Source organism: Myodes glareolus, chromosome 2 (assembly GCF_982192425.1).
Source record: "Myodes glareolus chromosome 2, mMyoGla1.1, whole genome shotgun sequence".
NCBI lineage: Eukaryota > Metazoa > Chordata > Mammalia > Rodentia > Cricetidae > Myodes > Myodes glareolus.
In genome coordinates this window covers 92,150,123-92,175,360 of record NC_142027.1, presented here as the reverse complement: position 1 = coordinate 92,175,360, position 25,238 = coordinate 92,150,123, and the positions used below count along the sequence as shown (strand labels likewise).

Genomic DNA, 25,238 nt, shown 5'->3' with positions numbered 1-25,238 from the left:
CCAAGGTTGACCTTGATCTTCCTGATTTAGCCCCTAGAGTGCTGAGATTGCAGGCAAGCAACCACTATGGAGCCCAGGGCTCTGCATAGTGAATTTTTACCAGCTGAGCCATAGGTTCCCTGTCTCCACCCACAAGATTTTCACCCCCCACCCGCCCCAGCCCAAGCCTGTGTCCTGTAGTAGCAGGTGTGAGTAATGGGAGAACATAGCTGGGCCTTGTTTCTTCTGAAGGTCAGGGATGGCATTGCTGTACCACCTGTGGTCTGCTCTTGCTCAATAGGAGGAAAACCGCTTGTTTTCCTCAGATGTGTATGACAACACTCAGCATGCTGTGGGTTTGATGTGTGTTTGTTGAATGACATCAGAACAGTTTACTAAGTGGTGCATGGAAGAACAGCTATTTTTCGGGTACAGCCTCTGGCTCTTGTACTGAGTTTGTAGTAAAAAGAGTGCTCACAAAAGAACCTTTATAAAACTCTTTTTTTGAGGCAGGTTTTCATATTGGCTGAGGCAGGCCTTCCACCCCTTAGCCTACCAGCCCTGGGATACCAGGCAAGCCCTCCTGTGTCCCTTTGAATCTGGAGCCTGCACACACTGTTTACTGTGACTTGGAGTACTACACTTAGCTCCTTGGGCTAAAACACCCTGCTGTTCATCCTCAGCACTGCAAGGGAAATAAAACCAAACCCAGCAGACCAAGCCAAACTATCTCTCCTCAAACCTTTCTCCTTCATAAATTGTTTTTACTTATTCTTTGAGAATTTCATTCGTTTTAAAACGTAGTTTAGTTGTATTCACCCCCGACTCCTCCCCATGTGTCCCTTCAAATTCCATATCCTCTGTTTTAAATCCACAGAGTTCATTAAGTGCCACCAGTATGTGCATGACTGTGGGGCCTCTCCATCGGAACCTGGGCATTTTCAGGCTACAACCTGAAAACAAAAACAAACACAATCAAAACCAAACTTGAATCCTTCCCCTACCCCCAGCAGTCATCAGCTGCCGGTTAGTACTGCCTGGGGTGGGGGTGGGCTGAGTATTCCCCCCATCTATTTCTCCCCTTTGTCATTCCTTTCTTGTTGCTTTTCCAAATGGACAACCGCTGTTGTTATCTGTAGTCACCCTGTTGTGTCTCGCGACCATGTAACTGTTACTTAGTACTGACCTGCCAACTTCTCAGAGTATGTCTCCCTCTGGAATCCTGTCCCAGGCACCCGGTTACCACCAGCTCTGGCACAACCTGTGATTCATCAGTGACCAACACCAGAAGAAAGAGATAAGATAGAGAGATTGAGGACTGGAGAGATGACTCAGTGGGTAAAAAAAGCACTTGCTGCCCAAGCGTGAGATCTGCATTTGTAATTCCTAGCGCTTAGAGAAAAAGCAGGCAGTGGCCATATGCCAGCCTGGAACCCCAGTGCTGTGGAGTGACCCTGGGACTTGCTGGTTTCTAGCCTAGCTCTAATGTCTCAAAGGAATAGGCCTTTAATGGGTTAATAAATAAATAATAAGCTTAAACTGAGGCCATAAAATTGGGAAGGAGATGTTTATGATGAGGGAGGGATTCTGAGGGGCGTTGGTGGGGAGTGTTGGAGGAAAAGTATGATCAAGATACACTGTATGCAAGTATGAATTTTTCAATAAGTTAATATTAAAAGAAAAGAAGATGGCACCTAGATCCCTTCCTCTGGTCCCTGCAGGTGCACCCCCGCCCCCTAAATACATGAATAAATAAAATTTAAAAGCGAAAGAGTGGTTTGATCATGCCCCTCCTTTACCCCCAGTTCCCTGGTGCCTCTACAGCCTAATCCTCCCCAGCTCCATTCTCTGGTAGCCAGTGAGCTGTGTCTGCCTTGTCACGTTGTTTTCTTTCCCTCTTCCCGGATGTCCTATAAATGGAATCCTACAGTGCAAAGTGCAAGATTGAAGTGCCTGGCTGTCTGCCCCTGGCTTTGTTTGCAACCATTGGCTGCTTTTAGTATTGTGTGGGCTGCAGAGCTTATGTGTTTGGGAAGTGTTTATTAGGGCTTTGATGAAACTTCTTGTGGATGAAAAAGGCTGACCCTCAGCTGCAGCCCTGGCCCAGGAAATGGGCTTCTTCCTGCTCTTCTGTGTGTTGTATGGGAGAGTCTGTGTCTTTGTGAGCCTGAGATAGTCGCCTGCTTTAATTATTGCTTCCTCCAATTGAATTTCAGCCCTCAGATCTCCCTAGACAGAGCCGGACTAATGATGATAACGTTGTTGGCACAGTTGGCCCTGGTTGGCTTTGTCTTCTGTATTCCTGGACTCATAATAGCAGAGAAGGGACTGGGGGAGGTGTTGCAGGGTGCTGTCCTCTGAGCTTAACAGGTCAACTTCATTGGAGTAGCTGTGACTACCTACAATAAACTGTTTCGTCCACCTCCCCCCCTCCCCCCTTACTCCAGCTCCCAGTCAGACCTGCAAACTGTTGATATAATATTCTCTCATAGGATGAGGGGCAGTGTGGATGACTGGATTACCCCCACCCCAACATTCTAGCTGCTCTCTCCTGTACCTCCCAGTCAGATGTATATGCCCATGGACTCATGGTCTTAGTGCTAGGGTGTATAGAGGATGAGGGGAGAACTCTATCTGTGCAGCCCTGGAGACATCATCGTCCATGCTGGGATGAGGCTTTCCTGTGGTGTGGCTGCTTTGGGGCCACCCAAGCTCCCATGCTCTGTACATGAACTCCTTGGTTGTCTAAGTTGGACCACGGCAGAATTACACTTAGGTTTGTTGTTGGTGCCCATAAGGAAAGGAGGGTAGACTGCAACAGGATGTGGCTTCATAGTAGGCTTACCTAGTGTGCATGGAGCCTTGGACTCTGCTGGTGTTGGGAAGGAGGGTCTGTGGGGCTTGTTGGACAGTTAGCCTAGTCTCATTGGTGAGCTCTAGGTCATTTCCTCAAGGTGGATGGCCATTTCCTTAGCCTCCCCTGACAAGATGTTTAGTCTCCAAATCTGTTCTGCCCCAAAGAAGAGTTGAGAGTTGGCTGTAGTAATTACAGTTGAAGTTGTAGTGCATTGAACTGAAACATAAAAACTTGGCTCCTCTGGCGAAATCATAGTATTTGTGAAGGTTGTTGGGATTGTAAAATGGTTCAGTGACTGAAGAAAAACAGTATGGTGGCTCATTAGAAAAATTAGTAGAATTAACGTAGTTGGGCCTAGGGAGGAGGCTGAGTAAGAGTTTTTAATATGTAAGCATGAAGAATTGAGCTCACATCCCCAACATCTATGTAAAGAGCAGGGAGCAGTCATGTACGTGTCTGAGTTTCCTGATTGCCAGCCCAGCCCTAGGTTGTTCAGCGAGAGACCCTGTCTCAAGGGAATAAGAGAGTGATGAAGTGGAATACCCAGCATCCTCTTCTCTTGCACAGGGTGTGTAATCAACATACATTTAATTATACTACTTCTGGGTATATACATGGGAGAATTGAAAATGGGACCAGAAGAGATATTTGTACACCATATCCAAAGAAGCATGATTTATAATATCCCAATGGTAAAGGCTGTCTATGTGGCCACTGTTAAATGATTGGGTCAGTGAAGATAATATAATTCAGCCCTAAAAAGGAAGAAGGAACTGCTGACATATGCTACCATGTGGATACGTTTGGAAAATAAAAGATTACACTGTCCTTGCCGAGACAGAAAGCAGGCAGGTGGGTTTGGTGCCATGGAGGGGCTGTAAGAAGCATGAGCAGGGACAGAGTGTTGGTTTATGTGTGAATGGCTGATGGGGATGATGCACAGCTAGATACATGCTTTTATTATGTACTAATTAATCCGTTTAAAAATGGCATATGTATGTATATGTGGTATGTATGTATGTATGTATGTATGTATGTATGTATGTATCTCTCTGTGTGTTTGTATGTGCCTATGGAGGCCCAAGGGTGACATCAGGTGTTTCTTTGATGACTCCACCTTAAATATCGAACTCTAGATTTTCCTGTCTCCACCTCTTGAGTTCTGGGATGACAGAGGTGCACCATCATGCCCAGGTTTTTGTGATGCTAGCATCAAAGCCAGTATTCTATTCACTAAGCAGGCACTCTACCACCGAGCCACACCCCCAGCCACTGATGGAAGGTTTTAGGTTATTTACCATAGTTAAAATTTGTTTTTGCTTTGTTTGCTCATTAGCTATAGCACAGGCCGCAGGAGATTACCCTTTGGATAGCTCATATTTCTGTCATGCTAGAGAATTAAATTGGATAGTGTTGCTGTATGTGGAGTTGGCTTGGAGGCCACTTCTCTCCCCGGGTTTGGCTAGTGGAGAGGGACCCACTAAGTGTTAGGGGAGTTAAATTTGAAAATCTGGGAGAAATCTGGTTCCTGGCTGTCTGATTCTGCTCCAGAGTGTACAGGAAGGAGAGAGGGACGCACCTTAGAGGGCAGATCAGACACATAACAGAGGATTAGCTAGAGTCAACCGAGTCACAGATATTCATGTGTAGCCTGGGAAGTGAGGGGATGCAATGAAGGGACAATTAGGAAATGGCTGGAGAGATGACTCCTGAGTTTCAGATCTCTAGAATCCAGGCAGAGCTGGATTGGAAGGTGAGGACTGACACCCAGGTTGTTGTCTGGCCTCCACACTTGTTTCTGTGTCCCCTGACATGTACACACACACACACACACACACACACACACACACACACAAAGAGGCAGCCAGGTGTTGATGGTACATGCCTTTAATCCCAGCACTTGGGAGACAGAGGCAGATGGATCTCTGTGAGTTTGAGGCCATCCTGGTCTACAAAAACTAGCTATAGAGAAACCCTGTCTCAAAAAATCAAAAAAAAAAAAAAAACAATTAGGAAGTGTTGAACAATGAGATAATGGGAGAAAAGGCTGATGGGAGGTTCTGGAGTAGAGGTCAGCTCCTTCCTCCTTATCAGGATCCTCCTTTTAAGTTGCAACAGAGCCTGAAGTGGTTACAGGTCCTGTAACCCTGTGATAGGCCGAGGCAGGAGGATGGCAAGCACAAGGCTAACCTAGGCTACAGAGTTCCAGGAGAGCCTGGGTAACTTAAAGAGAACTTGTCTCCAAATGAAATACATACACGGGCAGAGGATGTGTCTTGTTGGTAGAACCCCTGCCTAGAATCCCCTAGTGAAGGATTGGGGTCATGGGTCAGTTGTAGAGGGCCTACCTAGAATCCACCAATGAAGGACTGGGGTGTATCTCAGTGCTAGAAACCAGGCCTGATATTTGTAAGTTGTGGGCTCTATCCCCAACAATGCAATATATAAATAAATAGGTAAGTGATTAAGTCAGTAAATGAAATTACGCAAACCTACAGTTAAAACAAATCATATGTAAAACAAATGATGGAAACCACCACTTTTTAGCTATTGTATGGAATTTTCAGAAAGTATTTTCTTTTTACTTAAGTGTGTGCATATGCAACATGAGCAGTTGCCTCTTGAGCCAAGAAGAGGGTGTCAGATCCCCTGGAGCTGGAGTTACAGTGAACCACCCGCTTGTTGTAGGTGCTGGGAACTGAACTCAAGTCCTTTGCAAGATTAATAAGTGTTGGCAACTGTTGAGCCATCTCTCTTGTCCTTGGCATAACATTAAAAAAAAGTATGTGTACCCTTGAAGTTATTGTCTACTACTGTTTCTATCATAGACATAGACTGTATGGTTATAGGAAACTTTATTTAATGGTGTGTTACTTTGTGTCTCTTGTCAAGGCCTCGGTTCCTTAACTTCCTCTCAGTAGCCTGAAGTTGGTGGTAGTAACTGGCAAATGCTGTGTATTAGGCCTCTCGCCCTCCCCTCGCTCAGGTGATTGTTTAACTTTTGCCAAGTGTGGAGTTGCTTTGGGGGCTACTGTCATTTTTCACAGACCAGTCAGGCACGTGCCAAGTGCTGTTTAAATGTGGCTGTTACTGTTATTATTTTGTTTGGCGGTTTTTGCAGACAGAACTTGGACAGAATCCTTGACCAGCTGTTTTATTTTTCTTCATGTCTCTAGTTTGTCCGACCATCTGTAAGTCACATGGCTGCACAGCTGAAGGCTTGTGCTGCCACAAGGAGTGCCTAGGCAACTGTTCGGAGCCCGATGACCCCACCAAGTGTGTGGCCTGCCGCAACTTCTACCTGGATGGTCGCTGTGTGGAGACCTGCCCACCCCCTTACTACCACTTCCAGGATTGGCGCTGTGTGAACTTCAGCTTCTGCCAAGACCTTCACTACAAATGCAGAAACTCTAGGAAGCCTGGCTGTCACCAATACGTCATTCACAACAACAAGTGCATCCCTGAGTGTCCTTCTGGCTATACAATGAATTCCAGCAAGTGAGTCCGTGCGTGGGTCCAGGGAAGTAGCTGGGTGGAAGCTGGTGATGTAGCTAAAGCTGTTCAGCAGGGCTCTTTGGCTAGGATGCATCCTCAGCACTGAATTTATCAGGCCTGGAGGTACACATCAGTGGTCCTAGCATTTGGGAGGTAGAGGTAGGAGCATCAGACGTTCAGGGTCATCTTTGGCTATGTAGTGAGTTCAAGGCCAGCATGAGCTATACAGAACCCCATCTCAAAAAAAGAAAATATACCACCTTCAAGAAAACCACAAAATGCTGTTAGCTGCTATTTAGAACTGATGATGAAGCCTTATCAGTTCCAACTGTGCTAAACCAGAGTGCGTTGGCAAAGAATGAGGTTACCACCACTTACATCTTTTAAATTCTGTATGTGCACATGTGTATGTGCACATGTGTATGTGCAGATGGATGCACACAAGCATGCATACATATGTACAAGAGTGTGCAAGTGTGCACACATGTAGGAACCTGGGTATGCAGGAGGGCATGTGCACATGTATGTGTTTGTGTTCATGTATGTCGGTATTGTGTGCAGGTGGGCATGTGTATGTATATGTGTGTATGTGTTTATGTGTGTGGACAGGTATATGTGCAGATGGGTACATGTGTGTATGCTTGTGTGTGTGTGTGTGTGTAGATCAGTGGTTGACATTGGATGTTTTCTTCAATTACTGTGCTCCTTCTTTGTTTAAATATTTTATTCATGTATATGTGTGTTTGTGCAGTATCTGTATGTGTATGGAGGTGTCTGGGGAGGACATAGAGGGCATGAGTTATCTTTGAGCTGAACTTGCAGGTGACTGTAACCTCTGTGTGGGTGTTGGAAATTGAACTCAGGACCTCTGGAAGAGCAGCAAGTTCTCTGGACCACTGAACCATGTCGCCAGCTCCTACTTTAATTTTAATTTAAGCCAACTCTAGCTCCCCTTTTAAGAAAAGGTCTCTCACTGGCTCTAGAGCTTGGGATACTCCTGTCTCTGCTTCTTCAGTGCTTGCATTATAGGCGTAACTTCTGTCCTAGCTCTTTTGGTTGCTGGGAAAGCAAACCTACATCCTCATGCTTGCACAGCAAGTATTTTGCCAACTGGGTGATTTAACAGCTCTCAGTAGTGTTTTTTTTAAAATTTTTTAATTTTATTTATTTATTTTTTTTAATATGGTGTCCTGGGGTTTGGTGATGGGCTTGATCAGAAGGAAATGTTCCTCCTCATGAACACCCTATTTCCAAGTGCCATGATTACAGTTGAAGATGGAATTCTCTCATTTCACCTGCACCCTCCTTCCTGGCTCAGTGAATAACTGTTATATCAGGAAGGTAGCTATGTTGCCCATATCCTACCCCACTTTACCCCAACACAACCTGGGAACACTCTGTCTTGGGGGGGGGGGGAGCCTGACGCCTACACTGTTCCCAGAGCTTGACTGTCCTTCCAAGATCAGCACCATCAAGCCGTTTCCTACCACTTGGGTAAGAAACAGGACTTCTCTCCTAGGTGATGAGTCAGGCTTCCTATGTACACCCCAGATGCTTTGTTCACGGCCTCATGTTGTGGATGAGATATTTTAGTGTCTGGGACTTTCACCAAGTTGTTGTTTTAAATCTCTTTTGTGTTTTTGGTGTTAGGGTTTAAAAGAAGGGAGGTGGGGTAGGGGATGTCCAGCAAAGAACAGAAAACCAAATCAGAAACAGACGCACATTGCAAGGCCTTGAGCTGACCTGCTGACGTCAAAATTCTTCCTCTCAGACTTGGGCGCTAGCCAAGAGAGCGAGCAAAAGAGTGTTTTGATTTTGGTGGGAAATTTTATTTCCCTGAGTGGAAAGGGTAAGAAAGAAAACAATTTTTATTTTAGCTCCTGTGAATTTTTTTTAGTGTTTATGAAACCTAAAAGTACAATATGTTTTGTTTTGCTCATTTTTTTATTAAATAAATTGAAAAAAACCAAAGAAATGAAACAACAAGTATTGTTGGCCCAAATAGACCTCTATAAATCAGTCTCTGTGTTGAATGGTACTTTATTTTTTATTTTATTTTATTTTCATTCTGAGGGCGGGAGGAGGTTCAACAGGAAGATTGGAGAAAGAAACATTGTTCTGTTTATCCATTTCAGTTTTTAAAAAATGACTTTAGGGACTGATGGTTTCTGTCAAGACTTTTGTTTGAAAGACATTGACCTTAGGACTGGAGAGATGACCCACCAGGTAAAGCAATATTTGGATTCCGAGGACCCATGTAACTGCCAGGCTGTGTGGTGACCCACCTGTAATCCCAACCTTAGAAAGTGGAGACAGGGATCCTCAGAGCAAGTGGCCTTCTACTGAATTAAGTGAGGGATCGTAACTCAATATGTAAGATGGAGGACTGGTGAGGTGGTTCAACAGGTAAGGGTGCTTACAACCAAGCTTGACATTCTAAGTCTGAACCCTTAGTACCCACAGAAGAAGAAAACTGACTCTCAAAGGTTGTCCTCTGACCTTCATGCTACACACTATCTCTCTCTGTATATATATGTATATATGTATATATATGTGTATATACATACATACACATACATATACACACACATATATGATAGCTAGCAATTGAGGAAGACATCTAGCATCAGCTGTGGGCTTTCACACATAGGTACATACATGAATACATAGGACACATACATATATATTCAAAAGAAGAAAAAGACATTGGATTTAAATGAAAAGGATTTTTTTTAATGCTCACCATAACCAAGATGGTGACCCTCTGCACATTATTCTGTTGTAGGTTTCTGTATTTATTCCCAATTCCTGCAGGAGAAAACTTCTTGATGTTGATTTAGACACTGATCTAAGAGTATGGCAGAATGTCCTCAGGAGTCATTTTATTGCTAATTTTTTTCCTTCCTTCCTTCCTTCCTTCCTTCCTTCCTTCCTTCCTTCCTTCCTTCCTTCCTTCCTTTTTTGAGACAAGGTTTCTTTGTTCATCTCTGGCTATCCTGAAACTCGCTTTGTAGATCAGGCTGCCTCTACCTCCCAAGTGCTGGGATTAAAGGTATGCACCACCACTGTCTGGCTCAATAGTGTTTGGTTTTCCCCTCGGTCCATGGCCTAGCTATTCTCAGGTTTTTGGACACCTGAACAGTATCAGGCATGGGTTTCATCTCATGGAATGGGCCTTAAATCTAAGCAGATAGTGGTTGGTTATACTTTTATGCCGCTATTTCACCTGGTATCATGCAGGCAGGTCATCATAGATGGAAGGGTTTGTTTGGGTTGTGACATGCAGAGGACCCCCCAATACTGTGGACATTAGTCAGCAAGAGTAAAGAAAGGCTCCACATAAGCATAAGCTCGACTTCTCATGATCAATGAGACATGTTGCTGTTGTCATCAGTTTGTGGAGAGCCACCAGTAGCCTTATTGGCAATAGCCTGAGTTGTGTGGGGATTTCCTGGGGGTCTCCTTTCTGTGTCTAACTACTTGATTGGGTGTAGTGGATTCTTGGTCCTGAGGTTTTACTTGGTAGCTAGAAATGTCTGGTTGAGACGTTGACTCCCCATTAGATTTCTTTTAAGTATGTATATATTTTAAGAAGCTACTACTGTAGTTGGTTTCCATATGGCTCCTTCAGTGTTTCTTAGTGTTAACTGTTCCTCTCTGTATTCCCTCCCTTACTTCCCTCTTCTTCTCCTCTTCCTGAATCCTCCTGTTCCAGTCTCTCCCCACCCCCGATTCCCTCCCTCCATTCATAATTATGTATTCCATTTCCGGTTCCTTAAGATATCCTTCCCTACTCCCTAGTTACTTTTCTACATCTAACCTTTGTGGTTATAGTAGCTTGACTATCCAAGGCCTAACAGTTAGCATCTTTTTATATGTGAATGCATACCATATTTGTCTTTCTGGCTCTACATTATCTCACTCGGGATGATTCTTTTTCCTAGTTCCATCCATTTATCTGAGAATTTTATGATTTTATTTATTTAATATATATTGGGTATTGGCTCTCTATCAGATGTGTGGTTGGTAAAATTCTTTCCCCATTCTGTAGGTTGCTGCTTTGTCTGAATGACAGTGACCTTTGCCTTATTGAAGCTTTTCAGTTACACGAGGTCTCATTTATTAATTGTTAATCATAGTGCCTGTGCTATCAGTGTTCTTTTCAGAAAGTATTTTCCTGTGCCAATGAGTTCATGGCTGTTCCCCACTTTGTCTTCTATCAGATTCATGTATCTGGCCGTATATTGAGGTTGTTGATCTATTTGGATTTGAGTTTTGTTCAGGGTGATAAGTGTGAGCCTGTCTAATAGTCTTCTCCATACAGCTTCTGGTTTGACCAGTACCATTTGTTAAATATGTTGTCTTTTTATGGCTTCTTTGTAAAAAATCAGGTGTACATAGATTTTCTGGATTTATGTCTGGGTCTTCGGTTCAGTTCCATCGATCACCATGTTTGTTTTTATGCTTATACCATGGTGTTTTTCTTACTGTAGATCTGTAGTACAATTTGTAGTCCTGCAGTTCTTTTATTATTCAGGATTGTTCAACTATTCTGTTTCTATGTGTGTGTTTCCATATGAATCTGAAAATTGTTCTTTCCACTTCTGTGAAGAATTGTGTTGGGATCTTGATGGGGGTTGCGTTGAATCTGTAGATTGCGTTTGGTAGGATGACCATTTTTACTCTATTAATTTTGCTGATCCATGAGCATGGGAGATCTTTCCATTTTCTAATACCATCTTCAATTTCTTCCTTCAGTGCCTTAAAGTTTTTATTATACAAGTTTTCCACTTGCTTGGTTAGAGCTACCGCAAGATAATTTATTTGTTTATTTTTAGGTTATTGTGAAAGGTATTGCTTCTCTGATTTCTTTTTCAGTCTGTTTGTCATTTGTATATATGAAGGCTAAGTGTTTGTCAGTTGTAGGAGTTCCCTGGTAGAATTCTTAGGGTCACATAAGTATACTATCATATCATCTGTAAATAAGAATACTTTGATTCTTCCTTTGGAATCTATATCCCCTTGGATCTCCTTTAGTTGTCTTCTTGCTCTAGCTAAGATTTCAAATACTATATGGTATGGAAAGAGTGGACTGCCTTGCCTTTTTCCTGGTTTTAGTGGAATCGCTTTGAGTTTCCTTCCATTTAAGCTGATGTTGACTGGCGGCTTGTCCTTGATGTTGAGTTGTGTTTCTTGGCTGCAGCTGAAGAATGGATCCTGTTTTCATACTCATTCTGTTAGTCTTTGTCTTTTTATTGGAAAATTGAGGTCATTTACATTGAGAATTATGAATGAGCAGTGTTTCTTAATTTCTACTGTTTTGTTGTTATAGTGTGTCTTCCCTATTTGATTTGCTGGTCTGGTATTATTTATTCCTTGTGTTTTCTTGGTTGTTGTTGTTCTAGTGCTTGAGTGCTTGAAGAGCTGGGTTTATAGATAATATTACTTAAATTTAGTTTGGTCTTGGAATGGCCTTCTTTTTCCATCCCTGGTGATTGATAGTTTTCCTGGGTATAGTATTCTGTGGTCTTTTAGAATCTGTAGAACATCTGTCTAGGCCCTTCTGGACTTCAGAATCTTCATTGAAAACTCAGGTCTTATTCTAATATAGCAATGTTTCTCAACTTATGGGTCACGGTCTTTGGGAGGCGGTGTCACATATTAGATATCCTGCATGTTAGATATTTATATTATGATTCATAACAGTAGTAAAATTACAGTTAAGAAGTAACAATGAAATAATTTTATGGTTGTGGGTCACCACAAGATGAGGAGGTGTATTGAAGGGTCACAACGTTAGGAAAGTTGAGAACCACTAGTTCTATGGGTCTGCTTTTATATGTTATTCATTACCTTTTCATGCAGCTGGTTGTAATGACTCTTTTTCTGTCCCACCAGATAGTTCCCGAACAGTGTGAGACTTCTTATTAACTATGGAGGCTCGGCCTGTAGCTTAGGCTTGTTCTTAAGAAGCTCTTATAACTTAAACTAACCTGTTTATACTAATATACATTCTATCTTCCCAGAGTCCTCTATGTCTCTGGAAGTCTTGCCTAACCTCTTCTGCCTAGCTATTGGCCATGCAGCTCTTTATTAAGCCAATCAGAAGGCACCTTGGCAAAGATCCATCTTTACAGTGTAAACAAATATTCTGGAACTGGTAATGAGTGTCATTTTGTGCTGGTGTTTATGCCTCCGGGTGGTGTTTTAGGTGATTCTAGGTGCTCATATCTGGTCTTGCCTCTGTTGGGTGACTGTTCTGTTTCCTGGTTTCTGTTGCTCTCTCTGGATCTTAGGAAAGTGTGATGTCTGTGAACTGCCTTGTTGAAAGTGCTTCTGCAGGCCAGTGGGTGGCAGAATGTGGTGGAGGTGGGCTGGGAGAAAAGCTGAGAGGGCCTTCAGGAAGGAGCTTAGGGATCCTATCCTTTTTATACCTAGAGGTGGTGCCCCCAGGGATTTGGAGGTGTAGGAAGAGGGGTCTGGGGAGACAAGAATGAAAGGCCCAGCGGAACCCTGGGCCTGAATCAAGAGTTGAAGTGTTCAGTGAAGGGAGTTGAGTTGTAAAATTCTGGTAGGAATTTTTTTTTTTTAAAATAGGGCTGAGGGTGATAATGGAGACATCATAAAGGAGGAGAGGAAGAACAGTGTGATTCTCCTGCCAGGGTCCATACTGTAGAGAACATTTCTAGGTATTGGGGGCTGACATAGAGGAATGGGGATGACATAAGGAAGTAGGGGTCGAGAGGGTCCACAGCCTGAAGGAAAGCTGAGTCCACACCACGGTTTGGCTAAGTCCTTAGGCACTGGAGTTAGGAAGTAAGGACAGGCCCCTGCAAACAGTCTGCTGAAAGGCTGAGATCAGACTGGAGAAATTGTAATGGAGGACAGGAATGAGAGTGGAGATTGTCTGCCTGAGTCCCAGCCAGGTATGAAACACTGTTCTTGGAGTTTTAAACTACAGAGTTCTAGAAACTCACATAGATTCATTAAAACACTCCATCAGCTATGGCCACACCAAGGTGTTTGGCAGGATGAAGGGCTGCGTCTTTCTGAAACAAGGAGAACCAGATATTTGGGGTGTGTGTTTAGTTTGCACTAACAAACACTGGGCAGTGATTTTTTTTTTTTAAAGGGGCCAATTGGCTATTTTAAGTATGTGGCAGGCATTTGACAGCTTCTAACATCTGAAAATGTTTTTAGTTGTGGCAACGTGGAGATGGGATGCTGTTGGTACTGAGTATAGCTTGGGGATCTTGCTCTGCATCCTATACTGCGCATGGGTGCCTGGTTACTACTGTGAAGATAAATAAACTTAGTTTCAGTTATTCCGAGTTCTGTATCAGTGAGTTTTCTGTTGCTGTCATAAGATGCTCTGACCAAAGCTACTTAAGGGAAGAGATGTTTGTTTCAGCTTACACTGCCTGCTCACAGTCCATGCCTGAGGGAAGTCAGGCAGAAACCTGAAACAGAAACCACAGAGCAGTGATGCTTGCTGGCTCAGTTTCTGGCTCATATACAGACAGTGTTGTTATACAGCCCAGACTCACCTGCCTAGGAAATGGTGTCACTCACAGTGGACTGGGCTCTCCCACATCAATCAACAATCGAGATAACTCCCCATGGTCATGGGCCAATCAGATCTAGGCAATCCTCAACTGAGATTCCCTCAAGATGACTCTAGGCTGTATTTTGTTGACAGTTGAAGCTAACTAGGACAAGTGCTGAGCTCAGCCCTTCTACTTTAGAGTAATTGCCACTGGGTCTCCATGAAGCATGCTGTATTCCAAACAGTGGGTGAAGGAACCCTACGCACCGGATTAATCTGTTTCTCTTTCTCTGCTCCATTCTCAGCTTGATGTGCACCCCATGTCTGGGACCCTGTCCTAAGGTCTGCCACATCCTCGAAGGCGAGAAGACCATTGACTCTGTGACATCTGCCCAGGAGCTCCGAGGCTGCACTGTGATCAATGGCAGCCTGATCATCAACATTCGAGGGGGCAGTGAGTACTCCAAGGAGGGTCCCCCACTTACTGTACAATGTGAGCAGGGAAGTACAGAGCCCAGGGTATTCTACACTTTCCCCTCTCAACTTTCAAGGCCATAGTCACTTGGGTCCTGTGGTCTCAGCTGCTCAGAAGGCTGAGGCAGGAAGATTGTTTGAATCTAGAAAGTTCAGACCGGCCTGGGTAGCATAATCCTATCTAAAGAAACAAAACAACATAACAAGCAAACAAAGTGACACGTCCCTCAGTGGCCCTCTAAGTAGGAGACGCATAATAGGAGTTGCCTTAAAATCTGAAACAAAAAGTTCCTGGCTCTCGGTTTTTCAGGAATTCTTATTTTCCAATCTGCATCAGGAATCTATTCTTTTTATTTTTTGTGTTTGAGTGTTTTCTTTCCATGTATGTACTTTGTATGTGTGGTGTCCTCAAAAGCCAGAAGTGGGCACTGCAGTTACAGATGGTTGGGAACTGCTGTGTGGGTGCTGGGTACTGAACCCAGGTTTTCTGCAGGAGCAGCAGATTCTCTTAACTACTGCTGGGCCATCTGTACAGCCCTAGGAATCTGTATTCTTACCCATGTGCACTGAGTCTGCTGGCTCACACTTGTTATTCCGGTACTCAGGAGATGGAGGTAGGAGTAGTTCAAGCTCCTCCTTGGCTACAGTGTGAGTTTGAAGCCAGCCTAAGCTACATGAGACCCCATGTCAAAGAAATAAATAAAGAAAAAGCCTCTAGCTAGAAGAACTTTAGTGTGAATAGGGCTGTGCTTTCCTAGCATTCATGGGTTCAGTCCTCAGTACTATGCTGGTGAAATCGAAGCACTGGGGAGTGAGGCCACAAAAATCAGAAGTTCAAGGGTATCTTTGGTTAGATAATAAATTTGAGGCCAACTTGGACTACATGAGACTTGGTTTCAAAAATAAAAAAAAAAATAAATAAAATAAAAGCAAGCATGTTATATTGTAGGTTTGCTTCAAACTCACTATGTAGTCATAGGTGATTTTCAACTCCAAATCCTCCTTTTGTCACATCCTGAGTGATAACAGCAGAGCATGAACACACACACACATACACACACACACACACATGCACCAGGTGGGCTGGTACACACACATACAGAGACAGACAGACACACAGACACTTATACAACACACCAGGAGGGCAGGAATACACACACACACACACACACACACACACACACACACACACACACACACAGGCTAGATAAAAATTCCTGCAGACACTCATAGGTGTTTCCTCTTTTCTGTAGACAATCTGGCAGCTGAGCTGGAGGCTAACCTTGGCCTCATTGAAGAAATTTCAGGGTTCCTAAAAATCCGACGCTCCTATGCTCTAGTATCACTTTCTTTCTTCCGGAAGCTACATCTGATTCGAGGAGAGACCTTGGAAATCGGGTATGTGAACCTGGCTATGTTTGTGGCTGCCAACCAAGAAACTCATGGATGAGATGACAGAGGGATGGGTAGATGGTTCACTGGGTAAACTGCTTACTTTGCAGTGTTAAGACCTGAGTTTTATCACAGGTTTATAAAAAGGAACCTACTTGTATTGGAAAGAAAAGACAGGTGGATCCTTGGCGCTCCCTGGCCAGCCAGTCCTCACCTACTTATCAGGTTGGAGGTCAGTGAGAGACCCTGACTCAGAAAACCAGGGTGGGTGAGGTACAAGGTTTTCCTCTGTCCTCCCCACTCATGAACACACACGTACAAATGCACCCATTAGGATTTTTCTTTTTAAAAACCCAACTGAACCAAAATGAAGCATCTATTAGGTGATGGCCTCTGCAGCACTTCTGAATGTCCATCCAGCTAGGAAACACAAAAGTCTACTTTCCAGTCTTCCTGGGAAACCAGCGGCTGGGATTTGCTAATGGTGTGTGCATCTATCGCAGCTACACTGAGAATGGAGTGTGATAAATACCTGGTTACAGCCATGTATAGAAACTTCTTGGTTCTGTCAATACAGAACTTCTACTCTCACCGCAAAGGGATAAGAGATAGTTTATTCTGGAGCCAATCATGAGTAGCATGGCCCAGGAACACCGATAAAGGTAATCCTAAATTGCATATTTCAATGTGGTAACAGTCTCATGAAGTTTTTATACTAATAGAACACATAAAGTCCCAAACCAAGGTCCTTTTAAAAGATGTTGGTAGACACATCAAAGAGGTGCTTAACAGCAAACCAGAGAAATCTCTGCTATAGGCCTCAGGTGTTATCCAATGACATTCTTAGTGTTTTGGTTCATGGAAGCTAATGTTCTGCTATGCTAGTACATTCCTAAAGGATATTACATGCTATTACATGCTAGCCACAGGGTATTTGGTCAGACACAGAGGTGGGCAAGGAGTGACTATTAGGGGAGTTTAAGACAGACCAGGATAAATTGTAATTAGACTTTGGACCTGCAAACTCCAACCTCTCTACAGTTATTGAAATTTTAACCAATTAATCAGTGTTGTAGAAGGCTCAACATAAGATGTTGTGTTCATGGTGTCGCTGTCCCCAACCCCAAGAACTTTTGTTCACAACCTCTTAGCAGAGACCACCCTGCTCTTTGTTGAGATCCTCGTCTTTCCCGGCCCCTGGAATTGCATATCCTCAAGGCATTCTCCACCCACCCCAGGTATCCTTTCTCATTTCCCTCTCAGTCTCCATATCTTTTCCGAGTTGGCAGTGCGGGCTCTCGGCCATGGCCTGTGGCTTGGGATCTTGCCCTATATAAGCCAAAATATTCAGTCCCAATTCTCTCCTTCCCCATAACCCCAAGCCTGTTCTGTAGCTTTTCTCAGGTCACCACCGGGAACTTCAGATACAGCAAATGTCCTTCTGACCCCAGTTATCCATCCTTTCTTTCTGGGACTCTCATTTGCTCGGCTTTCTTCCAGGTCTCACAGAACCTGCCTAAGTTGCTCAAACAAACAGAAATATGGTGTGTGGTGTTTTGAGAAGTAGAGCTAGACTCATGAGCAGAAAGATCGTTCAGAAATGCAGTGGAGAAGTTAGATTCTCTGTGTCTCTCATGGGCACAAAATGGGTGCCTTTCCCCAGCCTCATAGCTGTAAAAGCAGCAGCTAATAGGGAAAGGGGCAAAAGGAATGCCAATCCATACTGTGTCTTAAAGCAGAGCCACACAACTGGGAGCTTTGGAGGTGAAAGCAGGCAATTCTCAAGGCCAGCCTGGCCTGGTCTATTTGGTGATTTCTAAGGCCAGCCAGTGAGACCTTTTCTCAAGCCTGTTTAAAAACAAACAAATAAATAAACAGAAGCACAACACAAAACCAAACCAAACATGCTTAAAACCTTTCAGACTTTTCATCCCCAAACTGATTTCTGTTCCTATTTTTATTGCCTGGGTCACAATTTTTTACCCTTCCAAAACCCAGTCTAACCCCAACCCCTACCTCCCTTCCACCTCTACCTGCTCCTTCAACTTTACCTCCTCTTTCTTCTCTAGTTCCTTTTCTTTTCCCTCTTATTTTGTTATATTGATTATTGAATCTAGTGCCTGGTGCTAAGCAAGCACTCTATCACTGAGCCGTGCCTCCAACCCCTCACTGGGGGATCCTAGGCAGGGGCTCTACTGCTGAGCCACATCCCAGTCTATCACTGGGGGATGCTAGGTAGGTGCTCTACTCCTGACCCGTGCCCTCAGCCTCACTAGGGGATTCTAGGCAGAAGCTCTACCTCTTAGCTGCACCCCTAGTCCCTCACTGAGGGATTCTAGGAGAGTGCTCTGCACATTCCTGGCCGTGAAATCTTGTGAATTTCTTTGTTCTCCACAGTTCCAAAAATAATTTGTGAGTCTGTGTGAAGCAAGTGGCTAGAACTGGGCCCACAGCTAAACTGAAGGGTTCAATTCCAGGCCTGGCCCTTGATGCCTAGTTTTGGTTTTTATTTAATTGTGATATTTATAATTAATTCTTATATAGTATAAGAATTTCTTATATAGTATATTGTGATCATAATCAGTCCCTACACCTCCCTCTTACTCCTCATAGATCCACCCTATCCCTACTCCCTCTCAAGTTCATTTCTTTTCTTTTAAAACAAAATTACAACCCACTGAGTGTACTGTGTGGCCCCTGGCATCTTGGAATTGAAGAAGATGGGTTGTGGAGTGACTAGCCGTGTGTGTATCTGCAGGAACTACTCTTTCTATGCCTTGGACAACCAGAACCTCAGGCAGCTCTGGGATTGGAGCAAGCACAACCTCACCATCACTCAGGGCAAGCTCTTTTTCCACTACAACCCCAAACTCTGCTTGTCAGAAATCCATAAGATGGAAGAGATTTCTGGAACTAAGGGCCGCCAGGAGAGGAACGACATTGCCCTGAAGACCAATGGGGACCAGGCATCCTGTAAGTCTCTTCATCTTTATGTCCCTAATGGCTGCCCTCTCTCAGCCACTACCCTAGTCCCCAGGAAAGTGCCATTGTCCTTTGTTGAGCTACAGCTTTCTGGGAGAGGAGTTTTAAAATACCAAAGGCAGGTGTGTATGTGTGTGCATATGTGTGCACATGCATGTGTGTATGTTTGTGTGTACATGTGCATGTCTGTGTGTCCAGCTATATGTGTGTGTAGGACAGAAGACAACCTTAGGAGTCATTCCCTAGCCATCATCCACTGGCTTTCTTTTCTGTTAGATAGGGTTTCTTGCTGCCTGGAGCTCACCAGTAGGCTTTGTGGGTCTGGCCAGAAAACCACAGGGATCTGCCTTTCCTATTTTTTCAGTGCTGGGGTTGAAAGTGTGCATCATTATCTTAACCAGTGTCCTATTACTCTAAAGAGACTCATGACCAAGGCATTTCTTATAAAGGAAAACATTTAATTGAAGCTAGCTTATAGTTTCAGAAGCTTAGTCCATTATCCTGGTGGAAAGCATAGCAGTAGATAGGCAGGTTTGGGGCTGAGAGCTTGCATCCTGATACATAGGCAGCAGGTAGAGAGAAGAGAGAAACTGGACCTGGCATGGCCTTTTGAATCTCAAACCCCACCCCCAGTGATGTATTTCCTACAGCAAGGCCACACCTTCTAGTTCTTTTCAAACACTTCCATTGTGGGCTAAGCGTTTAACCATATGAACCTATGGGGCCGTTCTTATTCAAACCACCACAATCTACTCCCTGTGCAAAATGCATCCATTCTAACTTCAAAAGCCTCCAAAGTTTCCCACAGTTTCAACACTTTTTAAAAATCCCAAGTCTTGCTGGGCAGTGGTGGCACATGCTTTTAATCCCAATACTTGGGAGACAGAGGCAAATGGATCTCAGTGAGTTCAAGGGCAGCTTAGTCTACAAAGTGACTTCTAGGGCAGTCAGTACTGTTACACAGAGAAACCCTGTCTTGAAAAACGAATAAATAAATAAATTAATAAAAGAATAAAATAAAAAAATCTAAAGTGTCTTCTGAGATGCAAGAAAATCTCTTAACTGTAACCTCTTGTAAAATCAAAAAGCAGATCACATACTTGCAACATTTAGTGGCAGAGGATATCATTACCATTCCAAAAGGAAGGAAAGAGAACATAGTGAGGAAATACTGGGCCAAAGCAAGATTGAAGCCTAGTTGGGCAAACTCCAAATTCTGTATTAGGCAGCTCTTCCTTTCCAACTTTGCTGAATGCAACACCTTTGATGCTCTTGGGTAACTCTCCTTGACAGAATCCCATGGCTCTGGCATCTCCAGCATCTTGGGGTCTCCAATGCTGTCCAGGTTTCGTCCTCACAGCTTCACACAATGGTCTGTCCCGGCCTTTATTCAGGGATTCCCCTGTTCCACTAACTGGGGACCAAATGAGTCCATGGGGGCCATTCTCATTCAAACCACCACAGCCATGATGGCTGGAGATTTTTCTTTTTGTTTGTTCCCCCCTTTTTAAATGAGGTTCTGGGGACATAACTTAGGCCCCCAGCCTTACAGAGAGAGCATTCACCAAGTGAACTGTCTCTCCAACCTGCCAGAGGTAGGTTTTAAGTATCTTATCTGAGTCAGTTGCACAAAGTATAGTGTCTGATGCCACATAAGCATAAAGCTAATGCGAGGGTGTCAAGGTTGATGAAATCAATGCAGCAATCTCTATCACCAGGGAAGAAATGACAAGATTAAGTTTGAGACTAGAGAGATGGTTCAATTCTGTTGCTCTGACCAAAAGTATCTTGGGGAAGAAAGTGTCTATTTTATCTTATATTCCTAGGGCACAATCCATCATTCAGGGAGGTCAAAGCAAGAACTAAAGTTAGAAATCTAGAGGCAGGAACTGAAGCAGTGACCATGGAAGAGTGCTGTTTCTTATATAGCCCAGGACCCCCTACCTACGGACGGCTCTGCATACAGTGGTCTGGGTCCTTGACCAGAGGCCAACAGGCCAATCTGATTGAGGAAGTTCTGCATTTGGGATTCCCTCTTCCCAGCTGTGTCAAGTTGACAACTAAGATTAGCCATCACTCCTGCACATACATAAACATGCATACACATGTATACATACACATTTTGCTCAAAAAATGGCTGACTAGTTGTCCTTTTTGCTCTGGCTTGGATCATCCACAATTCAGTTGAGCATCTTATTTGGTTGAGTCTTCAATACCTATTTGATTTGCTGACTCCCCACCTTTCAAACTCAGCAAGATCATTTCTCTGCTTATGTGGACGAGACCTATGTAAGCAATAGCAGATTATATATACCCCATTTTAATTTTCAACTTGACATAATCTAGAATCACCTGGAAAAATAATCATAATTGAGGAACTGTCCAGATCAGGTTGGCCTATAGGCAAAGCTGTGGAACATTTTCTTGGTTGACGAGTGGTCATTTTGGTTGGTTTCTTGCTCGCCCAGAGCTCATCAAGTAGGCTTTGCTGACTTGGCGTTTATTTGAACTGCTAATTGAAGTGAGAAGAGCTGTTGCATGGCCTGGATCTTGAACAATATGAAATGGAGAAAGCTAGCTAATATAAGCATCAAGCAGGCATCCCCCATGCGTCTGTCTCTCTCTGCTATTGATAGTGGTTGATGAGATATGACTAACAGCTGAGTTCCTGTCTAGTTTCCCTGAAATATGATAGACTTAACAAACAATCAAACAATTCCTCCTACCTTAAGTTGTTTTTTGTCACAGTATTTTATCACAGCTACAAAATGAAGCTAGGACTCCTCCATCCCTCAATCTACCCGCTCCCCAAGAAACAGGAGGCTGAATACTTTGTTCTGAAATGAGCTATTCAGAATTCCAATTGCCTGATTTTTTTTCTCTTGAACCTTTCTAGGTGAAAATGAGTTACTTAAATTTTCTTTCATTCGGACATCTTTTGACAAGATCTTGCTGAGGTGGGAGCCCTACTGGCCCCCTGACTTCCGAGACCTCCTGGGATTCATGCTCTTCTACAAAGAGGCGTAAGTAAAAGGAGGTGGACTATTTGTTATGCTCCTTATTGCAGGGACAGACAAAGCTGTAAGGAGGGGTTTATCTTGGCTCACAGCTTGTCATGGCAGCAGGAGTGTGAAGCGGCTGGATACACTGCACCTGCAGTCAGGAAGTAGAGAGATGAACTGGTGCTTAGTTCACATTCTCCTTTAAAATAAGAAAATATCTTAAGTGTGTGCTTTTAAATCTTCATATATTTATGTAATGTATGTTTGATCATATCTATCCACCATTCCCTAGTGTGTCCATCCCATTTCCCTCCCAACTTCGTGTTCTCTGTGTGTTGTTGACAACCCCTTTAATCTAGTTGGTGCTGCCCATGTGTGCATGCATGTGGAGCCATCCACTGGAGCACGAACAACCTACCAGTGTCCATGTTCCCAAAGGGGAGTGACTTAGACTACCTTAGCAGCTACATACTACTTCTTGGCTAGGGAAGTACCTTGAAGCCCTCCACCATCCATGCTGGAATGTTGACTGGCTTGATCTGGTGCAGGCAACCACAGCTGGTCTGAGTTGATGTGTGCAGCAACCATGCCATGCCTAGAAGTCAGCATTTCACAGCTTTTCTCCATCTTCCTTTTTATTCAGACTAGAGATGTATCTGTCTCCATCTCCTGGTGCTGGGATTACAGATGCTAGGGATTGGACTTTGGTTCTCATGTTTGTACATCAAATGTTTTGCCTACTGAGCCCTCTCCCCAGGCCCAGTGGTCATATGTTGATAACTCATATTGAGAATATAGTAAATAGACAATGTTGGGGTGGGAAGGAAAAAAATAGAAAGGAAATTATTGATGGCACCTAAGTCACTAAACCCCAACTGGTTTTGCTGCAGTCTTAGTCATTTACCTAATGGCTATTTGATAGGCTAAGATTCGGTGCTCGGTGACTGGAGTCAACATCATGGGCTTATCACACCTCAATGCTGCTGGCTTTGCAGCAGACCTGCATTTCAGAATTGGAAATAGGAAAAAGTTCACTTCTGGGGGCTGGAGAGGAGGCTCAACAGTTACAGGTGCTCACTGCATTTCAGAACTCCAGTTTGGTCTCCAGCATCCAAGTCTGGCCTTTCACAGTCACCAGATGCAGTGCATGCAGGGGGCCCAGCTTTTCCTTCTGTCCCCTGAAGGCACATGCATACAATTACACACGCTCATATACACATTCACACTTTCAGAAAGCCATGAGTTGTGGAATACACTTGAAATCCCAGCTCCAAGGAGGCAGAGATGGACAGATCCTTGGGGTCTCTGGCTAGCTAGCCTAGTCTGTGAGATGAATTTCAGGCCAGAGAAGATCCCTCTATCTCAAATCACAAGGTGGAAATTAAGTGCAAATGCAATTAATCCCAATAATGAGGAGACAAGAGGCTGGCACATTTATGTGACTTTGAAGCCAGCCAGGACTAGAGTCTGTCTCAACAACCACGTGGTTTCCTTCACGTCCATTCACATATACTCAAGTGAACTGCTATGAACACATACATACAGACAGACAGACAGACAGACACACACACACTCCAAACAGAAAAGAAGTGAGTCTACATCTTGTAACTCTCCAAGTCCCCACTCCACTTAGTGCTGGATTGACGTTTATACAGTGGTAACCTAGCTCTCCCTCTTATTTCTCAAAAGCCCTTATCAGAATGTAACGGAGTTTGATGGTCAGGATGCGTGTGGCTCCAACAGCTGGACTGTGGTAGATATTGACCCACCCCAGAGGTCCAACGACCCCAAGTCTCAAACCCCAAGCCACCCTGGGTGGCTAATGCGGGGTCTCAAGCCCTGGACCCAATATGCCATCTTTGTCAAGACCTTGGTTACCTTCTCAGATGAACGCCGGACCTATGGAGCCAAAAGTGACATCATCTATGTGCAGACAGATGCCACCAGTAAGTGTGTCCTGTGACTATGGGCTTGCTGTTGAACTGACTCTCTTGCCTTTGGTAGACAACTAAGTGATGTCCTGTGACAGGCTTTCTCCTGTGATTGGCTTCTGGAGGAGCTAAAGGCTCAGGCTTGTATTTTCAGAGGATAACACTCTTGGGCTGGGAAGATGGCTCAGTGGGGACTGTTGAGTGCTGTTCCCATCACCTACATTGAGAACTGGTAGTGACCATGCTCATGCCTCAGAGTGTGGCCATGTGCATGTTTCTAACCCCAGAGCACTGCGACTCATTGACCAGGGACAAGGGAGTCACTAGGATTTGATGGCTGCCAGCCAAGCTTCAGTTTCAGTGAAAGATCCTATTTCAAGAGAGTAAGGTAGACAGTGATAGAATGGTGTGCCTGACTTCCTCCTCTGGCCTCAGCACATGCACAGACACTACCCATCTAACACACACATGCATGTGTACACACCCCACATGTAACACACATTTCACATCTAACATACATGCATCACATATAGCACACACACTCCAGTTAACACACACACCACATATAGCACAATACTATATGTAACACACACACACATAGATGCACACCCATCCACCACATGTAACATGCACACATACCACATATAACATACACATTACATGTAACATACACATACTACTTATAACACACAGGCACCATATGTAACACACAGGCACCACATGTAACACACAGATATGGGCATACCTAGCACATGTAACATGCATATAACATTACATATAACCACTTACAACATACGTGTACATACACTAACACATATGCACACACATATATGCATACACATCATACATATATTAGCACATACCTTCTTGAACTCAGCATCTGTGATTACTTGCACATGACTGTCTTCAACACTTGTCATGGAGGTGGCAAGAGGCTTTTCTTGGAAGGCAGAGGTAAATGGATCTCTGAGTTCAAGCTCAGCCTGATCTAAGTAGTGACTTCTAGGCCATCCAGGGTTACACAGTGAGACCTATCTTTGAAGAAGTTAATTCAATCAGTAAATAATTGTTAATTAAAAACAAGAGCTAGACTTGGTTATACACATCTGTAGTCTTATTACTTGGAACTCTGAGGCAAGAGAATTGCTGTGTGTTTGAAACTAGCCTGGGCCACATATCAAGACCTTGTTACAATCTCAAAACAGCAACAAAGTATAGGCAGGGGGGTCAGGAGTTCAGGATCATCTCTGTCTGCATACTGAGTTTGAAGCCAACCTGGACTATGTGAGATCCAGTCCTTTTTTTTTTTTTTGATGTAAGATTTTTTTTTTAATACAATCTTTTCTCATTTTAGATAGCTATCCTTGTTCCCACTCCCTCCCTTCTTCCTGCACTTCTCCCCTCCCCCCCCCCGCCCGCCATCCACTTCTCAGAAAGGGTAAGACTTCCCATGGGGAGTTAACAAACTCTGACATATCACTTCAAGGCAGGATCAAGATTCAATCTTAAAAACATACAAACAAACAAATAAACACAATAAGCTCCCAGAAAATAACAACAAAAGAAACTTCTTTTACTAT

At 43.8% G+C, this 25,238-nt stretch overlaps 1 protein-coding gene across 3 annotated transcripts in view; it reads left to right on the top strand.

Moving 5' to 3' along the window:
* Insr (insulin receptor) overlaps nt 1–25,238 on the top strand; it is a 134,821-nt gene that overhangs the window by 68,819 nt on the left and 40,764 nt on the right. For all 3 annotated transcript variants that reach the window (XM_085685286.2, XM_085685285.2, XM_085685284.2), the window contains exons 3-8: nt 6,013–6,334; nt 14,183–14,331; nt 15,605–15,749; nt 18,502–18,716; nt 21,622–21,748; nt 23,417–23,673. In XM_085685286.2, the coding sequence (XP_085541412.1) occupies nt 6,013–6,334; nt 14,183–14,331; nt 15,605–15,749; nt 18,502–18,716; nt 21,622–21,748; nt 23,417–23,673 (1,215 nt within the window). The remainder of the gene's footprint in view (nt 1–6,012; nt 6,335–14,182; nt 14,332–15,604; nt 15,750–18,501; nt 18,717–21,621; nt 21,749–23,416; nt 23,674–25,238) is intronic.